Source organism: Acanthopagrus latus, chromosome 13, assembly GCF_904848185.1.
Source record: "Acanthopagrus latus isolate v.2019 chromosome 13, fAcaLat1.1, whole genome shotgun sequence".
NCBI classification, from domain to species: domain Eukaryota; kingdom Metazoa; phylum Chordata; class Actinopteri; order Spariformes; family Sparidae; genus Acanthopagrus; species Acanthopagrus latus.
In genome coordinates, this window is record NC_051051.1 from 20,154,858 (window position 1) to 20,177,040 (window position 22,183).

At 39.7% G+C, this 22,183-nt stretch overlaps 3 protein-coding genes across 5 annotated transcripts in view; 2 read left to right on the top strand and 1 right to left on the bottom strand.

Moving 5' to 3' along the window:
* Positions 1–1,114: 1,114 nt before the first annotated feature.
* slbp2 (stem-loop binding protein 2) lies at positions 1,115–6,197 on the bottom strand. Of its 2 annotated transcripts, none has more exons than XM_037119958.1 (9): positions 6,042–6,197; positions 4,390–4,548; positions 4,119–4,199; positions 3,947–4,027; positions 3,414–3,557; positions 2,927–3,097; positions 2,399–2,561; positions 2,154–2,280; positions 1,115–1,985 (listed from the first exon to the last, which is right to left on the bottom strand). In XM_037119958.1, exons 1-9 carry the CDS (start codon positions 6,092–6,094, stop codon positions 1,921–1,923), a joined length of 1,044 nt encoding a protein of 347 aa, XP_036975853.1. In that variant the 5' UTR covers positions 6,095–6,197; the 3' UTR covers positions 1,115–1,920. The 2 variants fall into 2 exon arrangements, with proteins under 2 accessions (XP_036975853.1, XP_036975852.1); XM_037119957.1 differs by having other exon boundaries at positions 2,154–2,283.
* A 731-nt stretch (positions 6,198–6,928) lies between these two features.
* zmat2 (zinc finger, matrin-type 2) lies at positions 6,929–10,209 on the top strand. The gene is made up of 6 exons (XM_037119959.1): positions 6,929–7,017; positions 7,700–7,799; positions 8,239–8,362; positions 8,474–8,547; positions 8,636–8,781; positions 8,892–10,209. Exons 1-6 carry the CDS (start codon positions 6,991–6,993, stop codon positions 9,033–9,035), a joined length of 615 nt encoding a protein of 204 aa, XP_036975854.1. The 5' UTR covers positions 6,929–6,990; the 3' UTR covers positions 9,036–10,209.
* A 3,961-nt stretch (positions 10,210–14,170) lies between these two features.
* lcp2a (lymphocyte cytosolic protein 2a) overlaps positions 14,171–22,183 on the top strand; it is a 13,337-nt gene continuing 5,324 nt past the window's right edge. The window contains exons 1-11 of one of the 2 annotated variants that reach the window (XM_037120376.1): positions 14,171–14,339; positions 14,440–14,742; positions 17,580–17,642; positions 17,771–17,817; positions 18,364–18,429; positions 18,666–18,691; positions 19,322–19,362; positions 19,655–19,847; positions 21,282–21,376; positions 21,465–21,525; positions 21,723–21,800. In XM_037120376.1, coding sequence (XP_036976271.1) covers positions 14,665–14,742; positions 17,580–17,642; positions 17,771–17,817; positions 18,364–18,429; positions 18,666–18,691; positions 19,322–19,362; positions 19,655–19,847; positions 21,282–21,376; positions 21,465–21,525; positions 21,723–21,800 — 748 coding nt within the window. In that variant the 5' untranslated portion in view covers positions 14,171–14,339; positions 14,440–14,664. Of the gene's footprint in view, positions 14,340–14,439; positions 14,743–17,579; positions 17,643–17,770; positions 17,818–18,138; positions 18,281–18,363; positions 18,430–18,665; positions 18,692–19,321; positions 19,363–19,654; positions 19,848–21,281; positions 21,377–21,464; positions 21,526–21,722; positions 21,801–22,183 lie in introns of those variants that run through there. The other variant, XM_037120377.1, reaches the window with a different exon arrangement.

Genomic DNA, 22,183 nt, shown 5'->3' on the forward strand with positions numbered 1-22,183 from the left:
CATCATTACAATGCAACTAAGTACAGTTACTCAAGTACAAAATCATTAAGATTTTCACACAGAACATAGCTTATGAAATTACCTTTTCTTATAAATCAGATGTGATGACACTTTTAATTTCATTATTTTTCAACATTTCACTACTCCAGCTAAGGCTGTGACTATTGATTATTTTTCATTGTCTATTAGTAATTGTTTTCCTGATTAATCAATTAGTTGTTTGGTCTGTAAACTGTCAGAAAAGAGTTAAAAAATGGCTCAAGAAGTCGTCCTCAAATTTCTTGTTTGGTGCTCAACCCAAATATATTCAGTTTACAGAGGAGTGAGGAAACCAGATATTATTCATCTGACATCGGAGCACTGTTTTTCCTTTGGATTATTTTGATAATTTGAACGCATGTATAATAATGTTGAGGTTTGGACCGCTGGTGGTGGACTAAACTAGCACAGTGATGGTGTCATTTTGGGTCATTGTGGCCAGATTTCTCATTCTTCTCAGACTTATAACCAAACAATCAATTGATTAATGGAGAAAATCAGCAGATCAATCCAGAGTGAAAACAGTCATTGGTTGAAAATGAGCTCCACCTCATCAACTACACCAATAAAATCATTTTACATTAATACACAAGTCATCATAATCTCATGATATATATCATATATAAAAGTACAACAGTCACAGGACAAATTTACTGCAGAGTACTTTGTATACATTTCATTGATTACATGGACTTTTAAGTAACAAGTAATCCAGGTCTTTGACTTGTAACCATTTTGTTTTGTTTTTTAGATTTGTCTTACATACAAGTATTTTTAGTTAAGTTGAGGATCTGGGTACATCCTCCACTATGCCATCTTGAATTACTTTACATTTCAAATGTTGGTTTGGGAATTTCTATGCAGAACACAAGTTAAATATCTTGTGAATTTGAGTCTGCTGATAAACTAGCTCACTCATGAAATATTCATTTAGAAAATAAAGGTGGTCACAATTGTAACTTGAGTAAAAATGTGTTAAGTTTAAAGTCTTGATGCTTGGCAACAATTTGCTGTGATAAATGCCACATAAGACAACTTCAAATATTCTAAAATTAAAAATCAATTAGTAGCTCAGTCTGAATTTATAACACTTTATTTACATCTTTATTAATCACATCTTTCAGCATTGCTCTTGAATTTCAAGCAGCACAAAATGACAAATTGAGAAACACAAAAAGTAAAAAGAAATCTCACAACACAAAGCGACAGCCTTTTCTCCTCCATTAATCAGGATTTTGTTTTTGAGAAAAAACATGGAGGTAGAGAGAGGAGGAGCTGGAGCCTGATCCAGACAGCAGAGCATGGAGGTGATGGTGGAACAAAGATGACAACAACAGCCTCCAGAGAGGCAATAAGGTGACAAACAAAATGAAATGAACAGACAGAATAAGTGACTTCAAGTACAAAAAAAATAAAATAAAAAAATAGCAGCTTTTCCTTCAGTGCAGGTTCAAAATAAAACATGATGCAGGTGAGAAGAAGTGCTCCACTGGATGACGTTTAACATAAATATATAAAAGTGCAATCTATGGTACCATGCTCAGGTCAAAGTGTTCAGCTGTCAGACCTGTGATGCGTTCAAGAGCAGCCGGGAAAACACAGACATTTCCATGGCTGAAGGAGAGGAGGGTGCTTCCTCTCAGCACTCCTCCCAGAAGAGATCCTGGAGGGGTGGATGTAACTCTGATCAAAGACAAATCACATCCCTACTGTCGTTATCTTAAAAAGACAAAATGGACTGGATACTGGAAACCACACACAGAAATGTTACTCCGACACATTCAGGATCAACTAATCAAGGTCCAGACAATAAGGTCAAGTTTCCAAGATTATGTTGAACGAGGAGTTGTGCAAGTCGGACAGGTGCAGGCTCGGTGATGATCAGTACGGATTCCACAAGAGCTGGTCAGAAAAAACAGGAACCTGCTGGTCGTCAGATCCGAATTCTAAAAGAAAAACAGCAGAATGATGAAACCTGTGCTAACAATTAAGACAAGGAGAGGTCAAAGAGTGCGCCCACAAAGAACATGGCAGATTGTTGACCTGGTTGTTCTGAAGCTACTCTGTTTCTAAACTCCTGTGTTGTCATGGTAACACCGGACCCTTAACCTCACCTCGGGCTTCGTCGGCCTCCAGCAGGAGGCGGAGCCAGTCAGTCATGTTGTCGTTGGTGGTCAGCTGACTCCTGAAGGAGTGGCTCAGGCCGGGTGGAGGACGAAGAGGCAGGTGGCTTCCCTCCAGCTCCTCATGAGAAGAAAAAAGATAAACACTGATCATGGTCTATAGATAGAACATCGCAAATTAACGCATAAAAGTAAAACTGGTCAGTAAGTGCATTAAGTAAGTTTTGTGGTGTTACAGGTGAGGGTGGACTGTTCCAAGGTCCAGGCAGCTCCAGTGACGTCACATCTGACAGAGGAGACATAGAGGAGGCTTTGGAGGCTGCTGGAGTCTCCTTCTCTCTCTGCTTGTCTCCTCCATCCCCACAAAGGTCAGAGGTCATCTTTGCCAGTTGGCTCTGCCTGCAAAAACGTCCTCATGAAATCTGGCTGAAGGTTTAGAGTACAATGTTCAGACTTTTCCCACAAAGCTGCAGAGACACTTCACTAAAGGACTGATGACACAAATCTTCAGACATTTATTAATTCTACATCCAACCTTAAAAAGGTGTGTTCTACAATTGTTTGTATTGTGTAGAAAAGAAGCAAGAACAAAACAATTAGAAAAAAATTTAAATTTTGTTTGGGCAAAACCACAAATTCCCTGGTGTCATTGACTCAATTTATCCAGATTGTTGCAAAATATAAAAAAACAGATGAAGAACCAGCAGAAGAAGAAGAAACAGAAGAAGAAGAAAATTTAGCTTTGTTGCATTACTTCCACCTACAGTTGCTCCACTGGGTCCTGTGTGTCAGCGGTGTCTGGCTGGGTGTCCGTCGGAGGGTCCCACAGGTGCAACGCTCGCCTCCATAGACGCACCTGCATGTCCCAGGAGCGCCGACTGTACTTCCTGTACTTGTTGGGAGTGGACGGGTGGAGCTTAGGATCCCGCAGGTGTCTAAGAAAGAGATCAGAGTTTGAAAAGCAGATACGCCTCATTTACTGACTCTCGGCTGGTTCTTTTACTGAGGACTTTTTTGTTTCGTTTTTATTTTGCCAAATTGTCTCCCTTAAAAATTTGCCAAAATGGCCATTAGCAGTGTACCCATCATACAACCATCACTGGATTAGATACTAAAGATAACTTTATCACACTGATGATAACAATGTGTATTTCATGTGTTCGTGGACACATATCACTCATTTATGATGCTGAGAAGTCATCTTGTCTTTACTGAGACTTTGTTTATTCAGACTCAGCTGTGTTTTCTCACCTGGGGATTTGCTGCAGGTAGTTCTGGTATCCGCTGGTGTTTTTGCCATATTGGATCTGTTTCTGCCGCCGCTTCAGAACGGCAGCGTTGGTCTCTGTGTTTGCTGGGTCAGGGAGGCGGGGGTAGCAGCGACCGAGGGGGGGTCTGGGAGAACATGAGAGTCACAAGAGGACAGAGACCAGACAGGGGCTTTATTATTAACTATAAAAAAGGCACCCTGTGGAGCTTTTCAAACACTTGTTTTTCTCCCCCGACTTGTTTTTATCTTGTGCATGAGGAGGCACAGCCACCTGCATGTCCATGACAGTTTTACACTGTTCCACTTCATCGAAACATGCAAATAAAAAGACAAGCTCACAAAATGGATGTATTCCCTCCCAATTCCCTTGGTTAGGGGGATTTTTTATTTAAACTGTGGAAATCTTAAGATCTGAGCAAAGTAATACAGAAACACTTTTACTGTTCGTAACTTGGGTAAAATGACCCTTTTAAAATAGCATGTAAACGTTTGTCAGTATTCAGAGTGTACTGACCTCTTATTATCCAAGTCGTCTGTCCCCACAGCCACACTGCTGGTTGACACTTTGAGGATGCAGCGCTCGAGGATGGACGACCTGAAGGAAGACCAAGACAGATGAGAACAGGATCAACGGAGTCATCATCTGAATATGGTTCGCATCTGAAAATGAAATCAAGTTGTTGAACCTGCGAGGTTTGTTGCTGGCAGCTCGCTCTCTTCCTCGCAGGCCACTGGCAGGAGGAGGAGACGGGATCGGAGAGACATTACTGTGAAGAAGTTATCAGAAATCAATGAATGTTCAGAGGTAAAGAACAATCTCTGGTCAGTGATTTTAATCTTGTATGGAGCTTGTAAACAAGTCTCACAAGTTTCACGAACCTCTTTAGTAAAAGTGTCTCGCAGCTGTCTGATCTTGATAGAATTTGATTTGTTTGCAACCCCAGATGTGTTTCTCACCTGACCAGGCTGTCGTAGACAGAGCTGCAGCCAGGGAGGAGCCACGGCTCCGGTGTGGAGCATCCAGAGGTGACAGCCAGCAGTGGGTCGGGGAGGCCGTTCCACACAGCCGCCGACCAGCCCTTCACACAAACACACGACCACGGGCTGAAACACAAGCTGAGGACAACAACCAACATGACATCTGTTCATGGTGACAAACAAGCGTAATGTCCACAGTGCACACTGAGCAAGAGTGTTTAAGACTCCTGTAGTGTGCTGAGAGACAAAACGAGACAGCATGCAGACTATGTAAATAGGAGTTGCTCACATCTGGAAAACTTCTGATGGTACACGAAAACATTTTAATCTGGTTCAACTTAAAGTTTCTCTGCAGACTTATAAACAAGAGCCAACTGAAATGAGGTGTGGGAATTAGTTGAAAGTCATGAGTTTTGAGTAAAACCAACAGTGTCTGAAAAACAAACTCAATAAAATCATTTAAGTATTAAGTTGAATCAACGACTTGAGTCATACCAACAAACATCTGACAGATTTAAGATAATGCATTCATTTCATAAAGAGTCATATGAGCTCTGATGTCACAGTGAAATGTCAGATGATCTGATTAAAAATATAAAAACAGGTTTAGTGGGTCTTAAATGTGAGTTTATTGCAAGAGATTACAGGACCATAATTTCAGTCTCAGTTTTACATCCTGAAAATGTCAGTTAAAATGATAGAAAAGGACATATAATACGCTATACATCCTGTTTCAGATGGTTAATACAAGTAAATGGATATACACAACATTTTGCTTTTTGTGTGCACATTTGGGTCCTTTAGATCACCATTATTAACGTTTATCAAGACACTGGAAACTTTAAATTAAAGCTCTTCAAATGTCATACTTTGAATGACTGTATGCACCTTGTGGAATCATGACAGATTTACATACAAGCTCCACTGCTTTATGTGAACAATTCTGAGGCACTTCCTGTTCTGGGAAGGACCGCTTTTACTGTGAAAGGCAGCAACAGGAAGTGTGAAGTTTACTTCCACCATTTAACGTGATGCGTCCGTTTTAAAATTGGTCTCAAATTTACTTGAGATTTGTAACATTTTAGTATTTTACATTTAGTTATCTGTGCACTTTAGTGGCACTTACGAATTCTTGATTTGGTACATTTTAATCACAATCTAAATATTTGAACACTATTCCCTTCATCTTTGTAGCCATTTATAGAAATCTCTTAAATTACATTAAAGATTTTTCCTAACTTGGAATACAATTATATTAATTTATTTCTTAACCCCGTAAACGTGCAGGTGTTTCAGGTATTTTACAGCCCTGAGTTCTGCCTGCAGGCATCAGCCGAGGGAAACATTTAACAAAAAATTAACTGGCGCTTGTAAATTTGAATGACTGCGAGTGTGAACACATGGTGACACCTGAACAAAAGAAACTCTTTTTAACTCTCCTCTAGATTTACCTGGACGGAAAGAAAATGTCCAGAGTGTAAGTATCCCCGGTGGAAAAAGACGCTTTAATTTTAAGACAAGCTATGAGCGTGTATTCCGGGTATTTGTCGGGACAGGTGATGCCAGTTGTGAAAATAAAATCTCTCGGTGTTGATTGAATGAATATCTAGTGTTTTCCTGGCTCTTGTTACCTGGAGGAGAGCAGCGGGCTCTGAGCTGCCGTTTCCACTCCACTGGTTGACATTTTTTTGCAGTTTGAGTTTGGCGCATTCGCTTCAGACGGACAGACGCCATTGTTCCGCTTTCACACCTTTTTAATGAGCCGCACCTGGGGGCGGGGGGGCGGGGGGCCTGCTGCTGCCGCATGCTTCACCCGGGCACCCGCATCCGGTCTGGTGAAAAGGTGGGCAGATGATGATAATGGAGGAAGGACGGTCAGTAACCTTACTCAGGTATAGACTACAAGTCTACTGTTATCAGTGACAAAGAAGTTAAATGCTTTAGTAAAAGTAGAATATCACAGTGTAAAATACTTTAACAGAAGTAGCCCATATCAGAAGTACCTTAAAGTGCTGTCTTCTCAGAACGGATGTTGATGTTGTAATTGTAAACAGTTAATAGGATATTATACATGAAATATATAAAGATATAGGCTAAAATAGCATAAAATGGAAAACCTCAAGTACCCCTACCTGAAAAATAAACTCAGTATCTACAGTATGCTTTATTTTTAATTTTCTTATCTAAACAAATTCATAGTTTTTGTTCCAGTCATTATTTTCATTACATGATTAGATTTACTTTATGTTTGTATGTATGTTGTATGTAAAAAAATGTTGGGGAGGGGGGATACCCTGGCACACGTTCTTTCTTCTTCTCTCTATTATTTCATACAATACTATGGTATATCTTCAACATACTGATTTCAGTCATTCTCCAACATTGTTGTGTATATAGTAGCCTATATATAATATTGTTGTTTCTGTGAGATTATTGTTGTTAGTTGGCTTTTCTGGTTTTTACAGAGAAGATTAGAATCCAGTGTTTAACTCCCCTCCGTGTCTCTCCGCTCCAGCAGGTGGCGGTGTCCACTTATTAAAGACCAACTCTGATTTTACGACAGCCGTATTTTGTGACTGAATGAACAAGATGGCGTCAGGCAGTGGGGTAAGTTCCTCATCTGAGCTTTGTTTTTGTGTTAAAAAAGTACAATTACTCGATTGTTTCGTGACTCTGACTTCAGACGGGATGTATTTATTTAACAGGGATGCTAACGGTTGAGACTTAATCTGTTTAACTAGTTTCACAACCCGTCTCTAACGCCGGCTCGTTAGCTAGCAGCTAACGGACTAGCTAGCCAACTTAGTCCAATCAAAACAAAGCAAAAACATTCCGGTTTTATTTCAGTTTTGCCAACGTTTTCTTCACGTTATTATGCTGCTTCATAAACTCTTCGCTGATAGTTTGTTTATTTTTTGTCCACCAACATCGATGAAATACAAAGAAACACAGTTAAATGTTGCCTGTGATCCGCGAGCACATACAACAATGAGATTTACGGCCATATCCCTCAATAATAAAAGCGTCATCATCACAATCACATCAACAGAACACTCTCGTTTCATATTAGATATACCTGTTTCATCTGTGTTGACAAATGCCTGCTATCAAGACATAGAGCAGTATCATATAGAATGTACTTAAAGTGCATAGTGTAAACATTTTAACCTGACAAAATACAGTCCTGTTATATATGGCTGCCAATTGCTGTGTATTTTCCATGACACAACATGTTAATGTATAATTTGAAACTTTTTCCTGACTCTGTTTTTCTCTTTTTTTCTTCTAGTCAAGTAAAAATGACTTCCGTCGGAAGTGGGACAAAGACGAGTATGAAAATCTTGCTCAGAAACGATTGGCTGAGGAGAGGGACAGAGAGAGGAGAGATGGTGAGAAGATAAAATGTATAGAAAGTTGTTTTAGTCATCTGCTGAATATAGTTTTAGTTCATCATGTTCAGCAAACTTACAGGAAATGATTAATAGAGGCATCATAGATTTTGTCTTTCTGTACTCCTCTTCTTTCTTCCTTTTTTGTCTCTCTTGTACATGTGGAAATACTTGTAAATGTTTTTCCCTTAATTTGCTATAATTACTATTGTCTTTCTCGGATGTTTTCCCAATTACTCTTCCCAAAGACAATAACAAAAAATAAATGAATAAATAAATGTTGTGTAACCCCAAAGTGTACAAAAAAAACTGGTGATTAAGTCTGAATCTTCACGTTGGAGAAATCAAAACATCAGTTGTGGAAATGGAAAATCTACATTGTTTAATTAATCATAATTAGTAGTTTTCACGATTGACTGATTTCTCCTTGCTCTCTAAGGGAAAACCGCCCCACCAGTCAAGCGGGACCTCCTGCGTCACAGAGACTACAAGGTGGACCTGGAGTCCAAACTGGGGAAGACCATCGTCATCACAAAGACTACTCCTCAGGCTGAGATGGGCGGGTACGAAGGGTTTCATCCTTACTAAATCAGATGCTGTCCTCAGTCCCAGATTTAATGGCACATATCTTAAATTTTAGCCTTGTTCTGACTGCCTGTTGTCTTTTCTTCCAGTTATTACTGCAACGTCTGTGACTGTGTAGTGAAAGACTCCATCAACTTCCTGGATCACATCAACGGGAAGAAACGTGGGTTCATATCGGTGACGTGACTGTGATGATAAACACGTTAACTGTTTTTATACAAGTGCATGTGTGTGTGTGTGTGTGTGAGCAGATCAGAGGAACCTGGGGATGTCAATGCGAGTCGAGCGCTCGTCTCTGGATCAGGTGAAGAAACGTTTTGAGGTGAACAAGAAGAAGATGGAGGAGAAGCAGAAGGAGTACGATTTTGAGGAGCGCATGAAGGAGCTGCGGGAGGAGGTGAGGAGGGAAGGGACACGCTGCCTCCTGGACAAGAAGTGATGATGCTCTGAGTGTTGTGTCTTCAAGATTAGCTATTGAAATGTTTCCCGTTTTTCTTTTTTCCTCAGGAGGAGAAGGCGAAGGCCTACAAGAAGGAGAAGCAGAAAGAGAGGAAGCGTCGGGCGGAGGATGATGTTGACTTTGAGGAGGACGATGAGATGGCAGCTGTGATGGGTTTTTCTGGATTCGGCTCATCCAAGAAGAGTCACTGACACTCTGCAGCTCAACGTCACCATGAGGACCACCACGCACCAGGACAGGAAACTGGTTTAAGCTCTGACACCCTCTGTCAGCTGGAGCTTCGGATCAGAATGAGACTGTAAACACTGCAAGGAGGAGTCCTGCTGCAGCCTGAAGACATTATTCCACAGACTGGGTTCAGACTTTAAAACTGGAGTAAATTCTGTCTTTTATATGACCAGGCTTTTATTTTGGTAGTTTCATCCATCGCTCTGTCAGTTCTGATGCAATCTTTAATTCAGCAGCTCCCTGTCAGAAAAAGTTTTGTATTTTTTTTTTTTTTTTTTAAATAAACCAGCAGGTCATAGGCTAGATAGTAAGACAGGACTTTTGGTTTGGATTTTAATGTAAAGGTTCACTTGTCAGTCCCAATTGAAGCTGCTGAACGAAAAGCTTAAAAATTACGGGGGTGGTGGATAGAAAGGCAAAAATGAGACCAAAAAAAGCTGCAAAAGTTTCCTTGATGTTGGTAAGAAAATGACTGCGACACATTAAAGGTCATGGAAGTTATTAATTAAAAACACATGAAGAAATGATTTTAGCTCATCATTTTCATACAAAAATACATTTAAATAAGTAAAAGATTCTTCACGTATCAAAAATCAAAAATCCTCAGTTGAAAACAAAATTTTGGATATCAAGACTATAAGAGTCTACGGTGGACATGGATTGGGAGAAATTAAAAGTACTTAAGAGTTTCTGGCAAGAACTGAATCATGAATATCTTCATTTCATTTTAACTTGTTAAATCTTTTATTTTTGAGGCCAAGAAGAAAGAAAAGCTCAAACAACTGCAGTAGTTAGTTTTATTGTTGATGTCCAGGAACTTGTCTGTTGTATCAGGATGCAGTTTGTTGGAGAAATTCAGATTGTAATAAACACACTGATTTTTCTTTCTAATTGGTTGTTCTCCAATTTATCAGCTGCTACACTGCAGTTTGTGGTAATGAACACATCACCAAAACATGTTGGAGGAGAAAAGGGATGGACTACTGACCTAGATTCACAAGCAGGAGACATGGTTAGTGTTTAAAATGTAAATGTGGGCATGTCGCAACTATTCTCGAGTTGATTCTGTCATATATAAAATAAATAAATTACATCAATACTTACACTGGTAATATACAAGAGTTTTGGTTTAGCGTATCATTATGAAGTAAATGTTGATTTTTAATGGATGTAAAATAATGAAACCACATCAGCTGCAAACTGCTCCTCTGTGGATAGAAGTTCACGGTCTAATGGAGCCAACTTTGACTATGTGGATGGTACAAACACAGCTCTCACTTTAGTTCTTATCAGGATCTGATGAGCCCGGTGTCTTGTATTCGCTCAAGCAGGAGGAAAAACCCATAAATGTCAACGTAATTCGTTTCACAATATCCCGGAAGACAAGACGGTCTCCTGTAATGTCTCATAATGTCCATCCAAAACACAAAATATCCAGTTTAAAGTCATTTGAGACCAAACACAGCACACAATCTTACATTTTAACCTGTAAGCTGTAGGTTTTTGCCTGAAAATGACTCGAAAATAAGTTATTCATTGTATTTCAGTCGACTAATTGTTGCTGTGGTTTGCGTGCATGTATAATATAACTGAGAAACAACCAGACTAGTTTTTTCTTTTCTTTCAGCTGTCATTCTGGTTGTGAAAGAAGTTGTGTTGTTGTTGGTTCTGTGACTTGAAACTGAGTTTGATTAACAGGAAGAAGAAGAGGAAGTTTGTAGTCTTTCCTCTAAACGCTCGACTGGACTGAGGCGCCTGCAGCACATCATACAGACGTACCGCATTGAACATGAAGTATTCTCACTGAAACACAGATTGCATTGTCTGACCATGGAAAGAAAAAACAAATTCATGAGTTCATTATGTCTCATTGAGATTAAAACCTGTGTTTAAGAAAAATTGTGTGACAGTGGGAAGGGTTATTTGTCCTGAACTTGAGCTTTGGGTCTGAGGCTCAGTGAAATATCTGACTTTGTTAAATCTGAATTGAGAGAAACTACATTTTCAGAACCGTTGACTGACTCTAACTTTATGTCAGCTACCATGTTAATTTTGTTCTGCCTGCTGGCATATTTTCTTTGAAGCAACCCAAACAAGTTTCTGTCTGACACAACCTTTCATTTCCTCATTCATACAGTCAATATCAAAGCTCACAGGACCACAGTGGCACAGACAGCTTTAGTCACTGGCTACTTAACAAAAAAATAATAATAAATAAATAAAAAAATCATAAGGTTGCAAATATTTTCACTATCAATATATCTGCCGATTATTTTCATGATTAATCGATTCATTGTTTATGAGATGTCAGAACATTGTGATGCTCATTAGTATTTCCCAGATCACAGTGACATTTTCAGAATGCTTCTTTTGTCCAACCAACAGTCCAAAACTCAAAGACTCTGGAAAAAGCAGTACATTCTCACATTTAAGAAGCTGAAACCAGAAAATGTTTGACGTGTTTGCTTTATACATAACAAACGATCAATTGATTATTAAAATAATTGGCAACTAGTTTTCTTTCAGTTGATTTATGGACTAATAGTCACGGCTCTGGGTTTGATTAAACAAGGTGCATGATCCCTCACAACAATCATTTAATAGTGCTTTCATGTTAAAACATGTCTGAAATGTTAAGGAGACCTTTCTCTCCAAACTTTTTTGCAAGGTTTAATTTGAATAACTGTTGAAAATGATAAAAAAAAATATTTAATCCAAAAATCAAACGGAGAAAAGTCCAGAGACTTATAACAAGTTTGTGTACCCCTGCTGTTCCATTAATAATCTGATGACTCCTTAGACTTATCTGGTGGAGGAGCTCTACTATTGGACTAAACTTGATAGCTATATATAAAGTACCTCAAACCCTCTCCACCCGGTGCAGATAGGTGCAGTAAAATGCTGCTCAAACATTGATGCATCAGCATTAACAGTGTAATTTGTTGCATTAATCACTGGGGGGACAGATCTTGTAGTATTTACTGCATTTAGTCTGTATTTCATGGTTGTGCCGATTGTTAAAAGATTCAGCAAACTGGACCCAGGGAATTATATTTTGTTGTCTTGTGTGTCCAAAGTATTATTGACAAATTATGTAATCGTATCCTTCATCACCACAATTAGCAGATTAATTGTTGGCATTGTAGGTGTTTTAAGGCCATATATGCGCAAGATAGAAAATGTCACCTTATGGGAATTTAGGGGCTCCATAGCATTGAGTCATGCAGACTGTATAAAGCTGGAATGTTTGATCATTTCCATTCTAGCAGAAAGAGAAGCAGGATTTAATTTGCAATGCTGTTTAGAGAACTACAGAACATTACCGGTATATACATTTAATACATTCTTCTTCTCATTAACTAATGAAAGAGTTTTAGGATTAATGAGGCATGAATGTGAACATGAGGTTAGTTTAGACACCATGTGAAGCTAAGCTCAACCATATTTGCATATTAACTCTGCAGTGTTGCTGTTACCATCAGCTGTGACCGCCACTTCTGCAAGTGGTGATTTATTTTGGGATCTGCTTTCCCAGAATGCACCTCGACCATCAGACTGGAAGTCTCTGATTCACCAGGACATGGGGTGGCCTTTAAATCCACCTGTGAGCTGGTTCTGCCTCCTCCAGAACCCCCATCCCTGAAGGTCTGTTAGTGTTTATGATGACTGTGTTGGTTCCCGTCATGCCTGAGCTGTTATCAGGTGCAGTTTCATAAGCAGCCGGTCATGTGACATCACACCAGAGGAGGAAGCAGTGGAGGGTTTTTCCTCTGACGCTCTTAAAAAAAGATGAGCTAAAATAGTTAAGTGTGCTTACAGGTCCTGGGGAGTTCTGCAAATGTGAAACAGTTATATCAAGCTTTTTGTGGCTCCAGAGAAAGCTGCATATCATCTGATGTATTGAATGTGTGTAAGTGGCAGGTTATAAAAGGCAGTCCACTGATTTAACATTACATGCTTATAAAAGTGTTGGTCTCAGTATGGATGGTTTCAAAAAACAACAAATGATAAGATAGATACAGTAGAACCGGAGATATCACCTTTTTTATTTCACATGTTCTCCTTCCTCTTCAGTAAGTTCTTTCCTTCCATCTCTTCTCTGTACGCTCATGAAGTATTTTACATTTCTCCTCCATTCAGCAACCAACTAGTACAGATACAATACATTACAGTGGATTTCAACTGCTCCGGGGCCTGCTGCCCAGAGAAGTAAACACAAATCCACTTTTTTTTTTAATCCCAAAAGTTTTTTGTTTTTTTTTCTTAAAAAAAAAAACAATCTGTCTGCCAGCTCTAGCTCTGGCTGCTGTCTGCCAACTAATGCCACCAGGGTCACTTGTTGATCAAACACACTGGCATCTGTTCCTCGACTTAGGTTTGTTAGTCCAACAGTGCCACAAGTCATGTTATATATTTATTCTTTATCTGTATTGAAAATTCTCCAAAAAGGAGAACACCACAACCAACAAGAAGTCATGTTAAGTGGCTGGAATTTGGAGCTTAGCCTCGAGTCCATATTTAGATGCATGGTGTTGGGGAGAAGTGCAGCATAGAGAATGTCTGACATGAAACTGTTCACGAAAAAAGTCTGTGGATTATCTTCAGTAACTGGGTCAGGATTTCTGGAAAGAGACATTACTGTTTAGTTTTCTATTGGAGAGAAGGCTGACATCTGTTTGGCTGATATCTCACAAAACTCTGTTTAAACAGCACTCCGGGTAAGAGATAAAATATGTTTTTGATTTTGGGTGAACTGTCCCTTTAAGTGCAGCACTTCAAACAGTGTTGTGTACCATTCGTCAAACTTCATCAAAGTTGCACTTTGCCCCGAAAACTTGTGAATGTGAATTTAACTGACCTGAGTTTAGTGTAGAAATGTTGCAACAATCAGACTGAACTCAGAAACTGATCTAGAGTCAGAGTTTCTTCTTCTCTTTTTTTTTTCAACAGTTTCTTGTCAGCCGCCGAGCTGCAGCGAGTGGGTGCAACTGCTGCATCTGTTCCGCTCTGTGGTCAGACGAGGGGAGGAGGAGGATGCTGCCTTCATCCCCCCCTCTGCACAGTCACTTCCTCTGAGAAAGAGAGAGAGAGAGAGAGAGGATGGAGGAAAGAGAGGTTAAGAGATAGCCACTTAGAACGAGTGGAAGGGAGAGAGAGAGAAAGAAAGAAGGAAGCCATATTGGTTCCTCAGTGGCATGTTTGTCTGCGCTTTGCTTTCTTCTCTCTGGTTTCTTTGCTTGGAAAGACTTTTGGAGAGATAGAAAGTGGTGGGTTGATTTGAGGAAGTAAAACTTTCTGAAGACAGTTGGCTTTTTTTTTGATTCTCTGTAAGTCTTTATGAGAAGTTTGTTTTTTACGTTTTCGCAGGAAGGACTGGTGAGGAACGGGGCTGTCACACAATCGAACGGTGGACATCCAACTAAAGACGAGCAGCAGGACAGACAACAAGACTGGGAGAATTAAAACATCTAAAGACGGTGACGGCAAACTCATATCTAGGTGATGTTGGCCTCCTCTTTTTAGAGCAGAAGTTTTCAGGTTTGACACCAGCCGGACGGACAACGTGTCTTTGAGAAGTGAGTAGGACGCAGGATGAGCTCTGACCGAGTGCCGTCCAGGTCTGAGGTGATGGGGTGGAGCCCACAGCAGCTGGCAGACTACCTGAAGAGGGTGAGACCTCAATCCATACTCTGTCCTCCTTCCTTCCTTCCTTCCCTCCCTCCTTCATTCCTTCCTGTCCTTGCTTGTCCTTCTTTCATTTAACTGAAACTTGAAACTTGCTGCAGTTAAAGAACATTCAAGGCTTCGTCCGAATTTGGGGAAGAAATTGGTTCCCTTTTGTTGTAATGGCTGTTATCTGTGGAGTCTTTGCATCCAGTTCAACACAAGTTTACTCATCTTTCAGGACAACATTTTAACCAAATGTAGATGTTCAGCAGACTGAAGCTTCCTCAGGGGGCTGTGAAGAGTTAAAGAGGAGACATTAGAGTAAAAAATGTGACTCCTTCAAAGAGTCATAACTGAGTCAAATATGAACACACTGACATGAGACAAATATTGATAACATCCAGTGTGACTCACACTTCCTGAGGATGTCATTATCTCTGATGTCCATCCAAAATAAACATCCAGAAATTCACTTGGATAAAATAGAGACCATTCAGAAAAAAAAGAAAATAGACCATTCAGACCTTGCCTTAGAATCATCATGTTTCTAAGTTTTCTTCAGTATCAAAGTAATCCAGTGATAGTTGTCTAAATATCCACAAGTAGACTGCAAACAGGAACTGCTAACAGCTAATTCGGCATACTTTATTTAACAAAAAAGTGCCTGTAAAGAGAATACAGCTGACATTACCACAGCACATGTGCTGATCTTCTATAGGTCCAGATGGTTTCAGTTTCTTGCCTAACCCTAACCCTGTTGGCAGTTGTAAACAGGCCTTGGTGTTAGCATGCAAGCATCTTTCAGATTAGCAAAAACATCTTATACCGCCTTATAACCGCAGAACTTGCCTGATAATCATCACATTTTGTGTTTTGTTTTTTTTTCCTAGCATTAAAGTAGTATGTAGATGTCTTTACATCCATAGTATATGAATGCATCAGAATCTGTAAGCAAGGCATAAAAGATCTTGGTAACGGAAGGATTTTGGTTTCTGTCTGAGGTCAGAATAGTGTTGGCCAGCCACATTTGAGTGGGTCTTGGTTGCATGCAGGTAAACAGCCCATACAGAGAGCAAAAGAGGCTGAATGCTTTGGTTTGAATGTACAATCTCAGAACCCATCAGCAATCGTCTGATGATGATTTGGCTTTTAAGTAGCTTTTTAAAAATGTATGCATTCATATACAGATAGCGATAAGTCATGTCTCGACTCCAGCTCCATTCTCCAGTCTAAAGTGTAAATTATGAGCTGCATTATAGAAGAAGAAATCTTGGCAGGGGTATCCCATTATCCACTGGCTATACCAGAAACTCTGTAACATTGACCGTTGATCCCAGGCAGGTGAAGGAATGACCTGCCCCACTCGTCCTCTGATTGGCTTGTACTCATTGCCTGAGTCACAGTGTTATGGACCCTCTGACCCTCTGGAGCAGAAATTGTACATAAAGAAAAGACAGGTTGGAGAGCCAGGCAGAAAACAAACAAAAGGGGAAACTCTGGGCCAGCTCGCAATGGGCCGTTTAAGATGTTAAATAACAGGAAGCCATGAATGATATTAACACAGGTTATGAACACCTCGATAATGCATCAGCTAGGACACTGTCTCCCCTTCTTACATGCCTGATTTCAACATTAAAGGCCTGAAGGAACAAGGACCAACACATTAATCTCTGGTTAGTATTTTGCATTTGGTCAATGAACACTAACGGGTTATGATCAGTATAAATAACCATTGGCACACCGTGGAAGCCGACATATACCTCAAAGTGTTTAAGAGGCAGGACGAGGGTCAAAGCCTCTTTTTCAATGGTGGAGTAAACCCGCTGGTGGCAGTTGAACATCCTGGAGAAGTATGATACAGGATGCTCTACCTCATCATCTCCCTCCTGAAGAAGGACAGCACCTGCTCCTGCATCACTTGCATCTACAAAAAGTCTAAATGCCCGATCAAAGGCTGGCGCAGCGAGTATGGGGGCATTTGTCAACAAAGCTTTTACACAGTTGAATGCACGCTTGCAGTCCGGAGACCAATGAAAACAGACTTTGGGACTCAACAAGTCAGTGAGTGGGGCCACAACAGCCGAGAAGTTTTTGCAGAAGCTTCTGTAGTACCCCACCATTCCCAAGAATGGACCCTCTGACAAGGTGGTTGTGAAAATCACCAACAGCAACTGGAACTGTTTTTCACATAGAACCAGGTTGGGGAAGAGTTGAGTGTAACTGACATTATTCCTGTATTTAAACATTATTTAAAAAAACCATCAGTCAACATAAAAGCCTCTAGTCTACCAGCAGCACCAGACTACTAGCAGGACTGTCAATGGACAGAGTTCCTGCCAGCTCACCACTGGCTCTGAAAGAATAGCTGGCTGACTGGTTAGTGGCTCCAACAGGTGTGGAGTGCAAATTGCCAATTTTTGTTGCTATCTAACGCCAAAAAACTTTCAGATGTGAATTTATTCATGAAATGGCATGCTGCAATCTAAAAAACCTACTGCTGTCAGTCTGTTACTCTAATGCTTTAGTGCTATAGATACGCAACCGTCACTCCTATTTTGTAGGGTCTGTCTAGTTTGTGCAATGAACAGTTAGCATCAAAGCTTAAGTTTCGCAGATGCCTGGATTGCCATAATAGCTCAGTTTGTCCAGAAGAGAATTAGCTTTAAGGGAGGGGGGCTTAAAGAGACAGGAGCATTTTGGAGTACTGAGTGGAGTATTTTTGACAGAGGGCTAATACAAGATAAATAAGGAATTTCTTTGAAAAAGGCCATTTACCCTGCTGAGGTTCATGGTTCAACTCCTGCTGCCTCCGCGTTTACTAACACTGTGTTTCTGTGCAGATGAGTCTGTCTGGCTGCGACAAAGTCGTTTTGAAGAACTCCATCAGCGGCTCCAGATTTGTGGTGAGTTCAAAACAACAGGTTTGACATTCAGGGGAAAGAGGTGAAGCCGGAGGAGGAGGAGAGGAAGGAGGAAATTTGAAAATATAAGCTCAGCGTTATGTTTGACACTTTCTCTGTTTATTTTGCAGAATCTGAGCGATAACGACCTTCAAAAATTCCCCAAACTTCACGCCCCGTGAGTACTGACAAACTGCTGATTCATATCAAACAGAAAATGTCAATAGCAGTTGCTGTTCAATTTGAGGTTTTAATAGAGTGAGAGGCCAACGGAGAGCTGAAGACAATTTATTAGCTATAATACACAAGAAAAGACAGGTGTTCAGTTTTACTGTTGATGAGTCAGAGACATTAATCGTTTTGGTGGTGGGAAGCATAAAAAGGCTAACAACTGTGTTAGCTTCTCCAATGGACTAGATTATACGGGCTTACATTTGTATGAGCTAACAGGCTAACATTTGTGTTAGCTTCTGTAAAAAAAAACTCACATATGCATTGGCTTCCTTAATAGGCTAACATTTGTGCTAGCTTCTCCAACAGGCTAACATCTGTGTTAGCCTCTCAATCTAGCTAATATGTGGCTAACAACAAAGAAAACGAGACGAGATGGAGGACATGTGGTGGCAGACAGATTCAAAATGGTTCACGGCATTAGCACATAACATCATAATTTATTTATAGAGGTGTGAATAATCTATTGATGTGTCTGTCTGCGTCTCCTCAGGTTGATCTCCAAGATCAGCACTGAAATCAGCAAGAAGGAGGAAAGAAGAGGCCTGTTCAGTAAAAGGTCAGTCAGTCATTGTGTCTTTACTGATTTAAAACAAGCTTCACCTTTATTGTCATGATACAAGATAGGATTGTAGAGTGACGTGCAGAAACACAGAACATCCACACGAGGCTGAGCAAGTACTCAGCTTAAATTTGCATGCAGTACAGATAATGCACTTTTTTTAATCACTGATGAAATTATTAAAGAAGAGTCGACCGTTTGAAACCCACGAGATGTCTGTCTTTCCATTGCAGAACAACTCCCAAATATCATGAACCAGGTAGGAACTCTTTATTAATTTCATAAATTAAGTACGAAGCATCTGCCTTACAGTATTTATTTATATATCTGTTTGGATTTATTTTCCGCTTCGAGGATCAAATAGCAGGTTTATTAATTTTAACAATGGCTTTTATATGCTTTAGCAAATGAACCAAACATATTAAATGCAAATTAAAAATGTATGATATTCATTCAATATTATACTTTATGTTTTATACTTAATTGCTATGCTAAACTATATATTCTGTTAAACTATTACTACATGTCACCACATCTTATATCCAATACTGTACCATATTTTGGTGATCTGTTATACTGTCATATTACACCATATTTTAAAAACATCATATTTCTATATTAAATTTGGATGGAAAAATGTCAAAGTATCACACTAAGCTTATATGTATTAAACATTTCTGTATATTGTATGTACTTTACAGTACTCTACAGTTTCTATTTATTTTATGAACTGAGTGGATTTTTTCACATTATGTGTGTATGTTACTAATCTCTCAATCTCCCCTCTGAGGATCAAAAAAGGTTTATCTTGGTTGTATAAAATGTAAAAATATATAGATATTAGTATTTTTACATGTGAGCTGCTAATGTGCTGATTTATTCTGTGCAGAGACGCCTACGGATGTTCAGGGCTGGGGTGAAGACGAGTTTGTATGTTCATCTGTTTTCTCTTGTTATTTTTCTCTTCCTCTTTCTTTTCTGTCTATTTTAACCTGGAAAACTTGAGTTTAAAATCATTTTGATATTTATTCCTTTATTGGTATTTAAAGAACACATGTTTACCAATGGGTACCACTTCATACATGAGACAAGAAAAGGCACATTTTTCTGGGACTTGATATTATCTGGCTACAGCTGTTTACAGAGGTGGTTTAAAGGGTGGTGCCGTGCAGTTATGAGGTTGTTGCCAAGTGTTTTCAAAGTTTCTCCTTCACTCCATCAGGATGATGAGGAGTTTGATGATGACTATGAGAGTCCATACAGCGGTGATGAGGAGGGCAGCGGGGGAGACTACGAGTCCCCAAATGATGACCCAGACGGGGCCAACGATTATGAACCTCCTCCATCTGAACCTCCAGAGGACATGGTGCGCAATCTGTGCCCCACTCTGCCCATCGGAGACAGTGACTACATAGGTAACACCGAGGGCGGGGGTCTGATACAGTTGTTAGTTTTTTGCTCATGGATAGTTGTTAGCATTGCTGTTAGCTGATGGATAGTTGTCAGCATAGTTGTTAGTTTATGGATAGCTGGTAGTTCATGGATACTTATTAGCTCATGGATAGTTGTTAGCATAGTTGCAAGCTCATTTTGTTAACTTATGAATAGTTGTTAACTCATGGATAGTTGCTAGTTTATAGAAAATGTTAAACTACTGGGTAGTAGATAGTGGTTAGCTTATTGGTGGGTGATAGCTAACTTGACAGTTGTTAGCATCTGGGTAGTTTTTCATTAAAGCTGCAGTCTGGAGTTTTGAGAATAAAGTGGACTAAATCAAAAAATTTGAATGAGTACAGCTCCCAGATTCTTCCTTGTTCCTCTCTGCTACGCTGCAGCCCTGCCCTCAAAGCCCCTCCCCACAGAGGAGCCCGCTGTGCACGAGCAGGCTTGTTACCATGGTAACAGATAACCAAGATGGAGCATTCAAAATGACAACAACAACATAAGCCCTGATTTTTCAATTTCTGACCAATACAACAAATAACAATGATGAATGCCTCACGCAGATCACTGTAGATATCCTGAGTAACAAACAATATTCCTCACATCGCAGTAGACATAGTTACCAGGTAATCATTATCCAGTGCAATGCCATGCTGCCTTTCTTAAGCATGAGTAGCGTTATTTCTTGAAACCAATTCAACCACTTCAGAGCGTACTGAACACAAACTAGTGTTAGAACTGCCTGGTCACTTGAAAGCCACTTTTGCTAACCAGTAGTCTTAAAGACAGAGCTAAACACCGGAGTTAGCATATATGCTAACATGCTAGATTTAGCAACAAGCTACGTAGCTCGACTGCAACATTGTGTGGCCATATGCGCTATTGCGAGTATTACTGTAACCGCCGCCACCATAGCCATGTGTTTAAAACATAGAATTAAACACATATCAAGCTTGCTTGTCCAGCAGAAAAGCTGCAAACTCTGCATCACCCTTGAGTCCTTACAAATCCAGTAGCTCCCTCCACCTCTGAAATGACTCTCCGATATTTATCCTTGTTTTCTCTCGGGCTTCGTCCAATTCTTTGTTTTTACACTGCTTTTTTTCGTCAGTCTTCTTATTTCTTCTTTTTGATGAGGGCATTGGTGGGTTTTTTTTTCTGCTCCATTGTTGTAATCTGTTCTCAGCTATTGTTTACAGTTTGGCCTTGAAAGCACAGTGCCATTCCCTGGCTAATGGAGGAATAAGTGATTCATGAACACTGTTGTCACAGTAACCACCAATCATGGGGATTTTCAAAATGTCCTTACAGAAACTAAAGATTCATAATGAGACAGAGAAAGGCACTTCCAGGACACTGTAGTTAGCTCACAATAACTGTGTGTGTGTGTGTGTGTGTGTGTGTAGATAATAGGGATAACCATGTGTCATCCAGACACCTGCCACCTGCTGTCTGTCCCCGGCCTCAGGTCGCCAGCCTGTCAGCACCGTCTCCACGGATGGTGAGTTTTAAATATTTGAGTCATTGGTCAACTGTTCAAACTGTGTTTCCTTAGCTGAGTTAACTAAACCTCTAACTGCCACTTGTAGCCCGGAGAGTCCTCCAGAAGAGATCACTCCCCACACACAGGCGGAAGACCCACGGGAAAATGTGAGTAACACGCAGCTACAGAAATCCAGTCTGAGTGGAGCTTAATATATAATATTTGTACCACAATTTTTAATGTGTCACCAAGTTATTATATTAAGTTATTAGATTTTGTAGGTAAGAAATTAAGCTTATAGATTACAAACACCAGACTGATTTATCAAAATAGTTGTCGTCTGTGTATTTGTTGTTGTGTTCAGTTCCTCCAGAGCCGCCGCAGATCTTTCGTGATAGCAAACCGGGCAGAGATTCAGGATCCAACCCGTCCCCCGTCAGAGGTAATCCCAGACCTAAAAGGCCCTCATGTTTTATTCTATTAAATTATGTTTACTTTCCTTTTCTGATTATAATTTATAAATTTATAAAGGTACTATATCAGATACTCCATCAGCTGTATTTTTTGGTTTTGTTGCATTACAATATTTTTTTATTTATTAAGATTTTTTTTTTTTTTTAAATAAAATAACCTGCAGATAAGAGATAAACCAGTGGTGCATTCAGTGACCAATTCAATTCATTTCTTTTTTATGTTACTGTAATGTTTGTTATTTCAAGTTCATCACTTTTTGATATTAATTGATTTAATATTTTCCTTGGAAGCAGCTGACTTCCATAAAACAGATAATTACAAACGAAAGACGTGTATTTTATTAATTTAAAT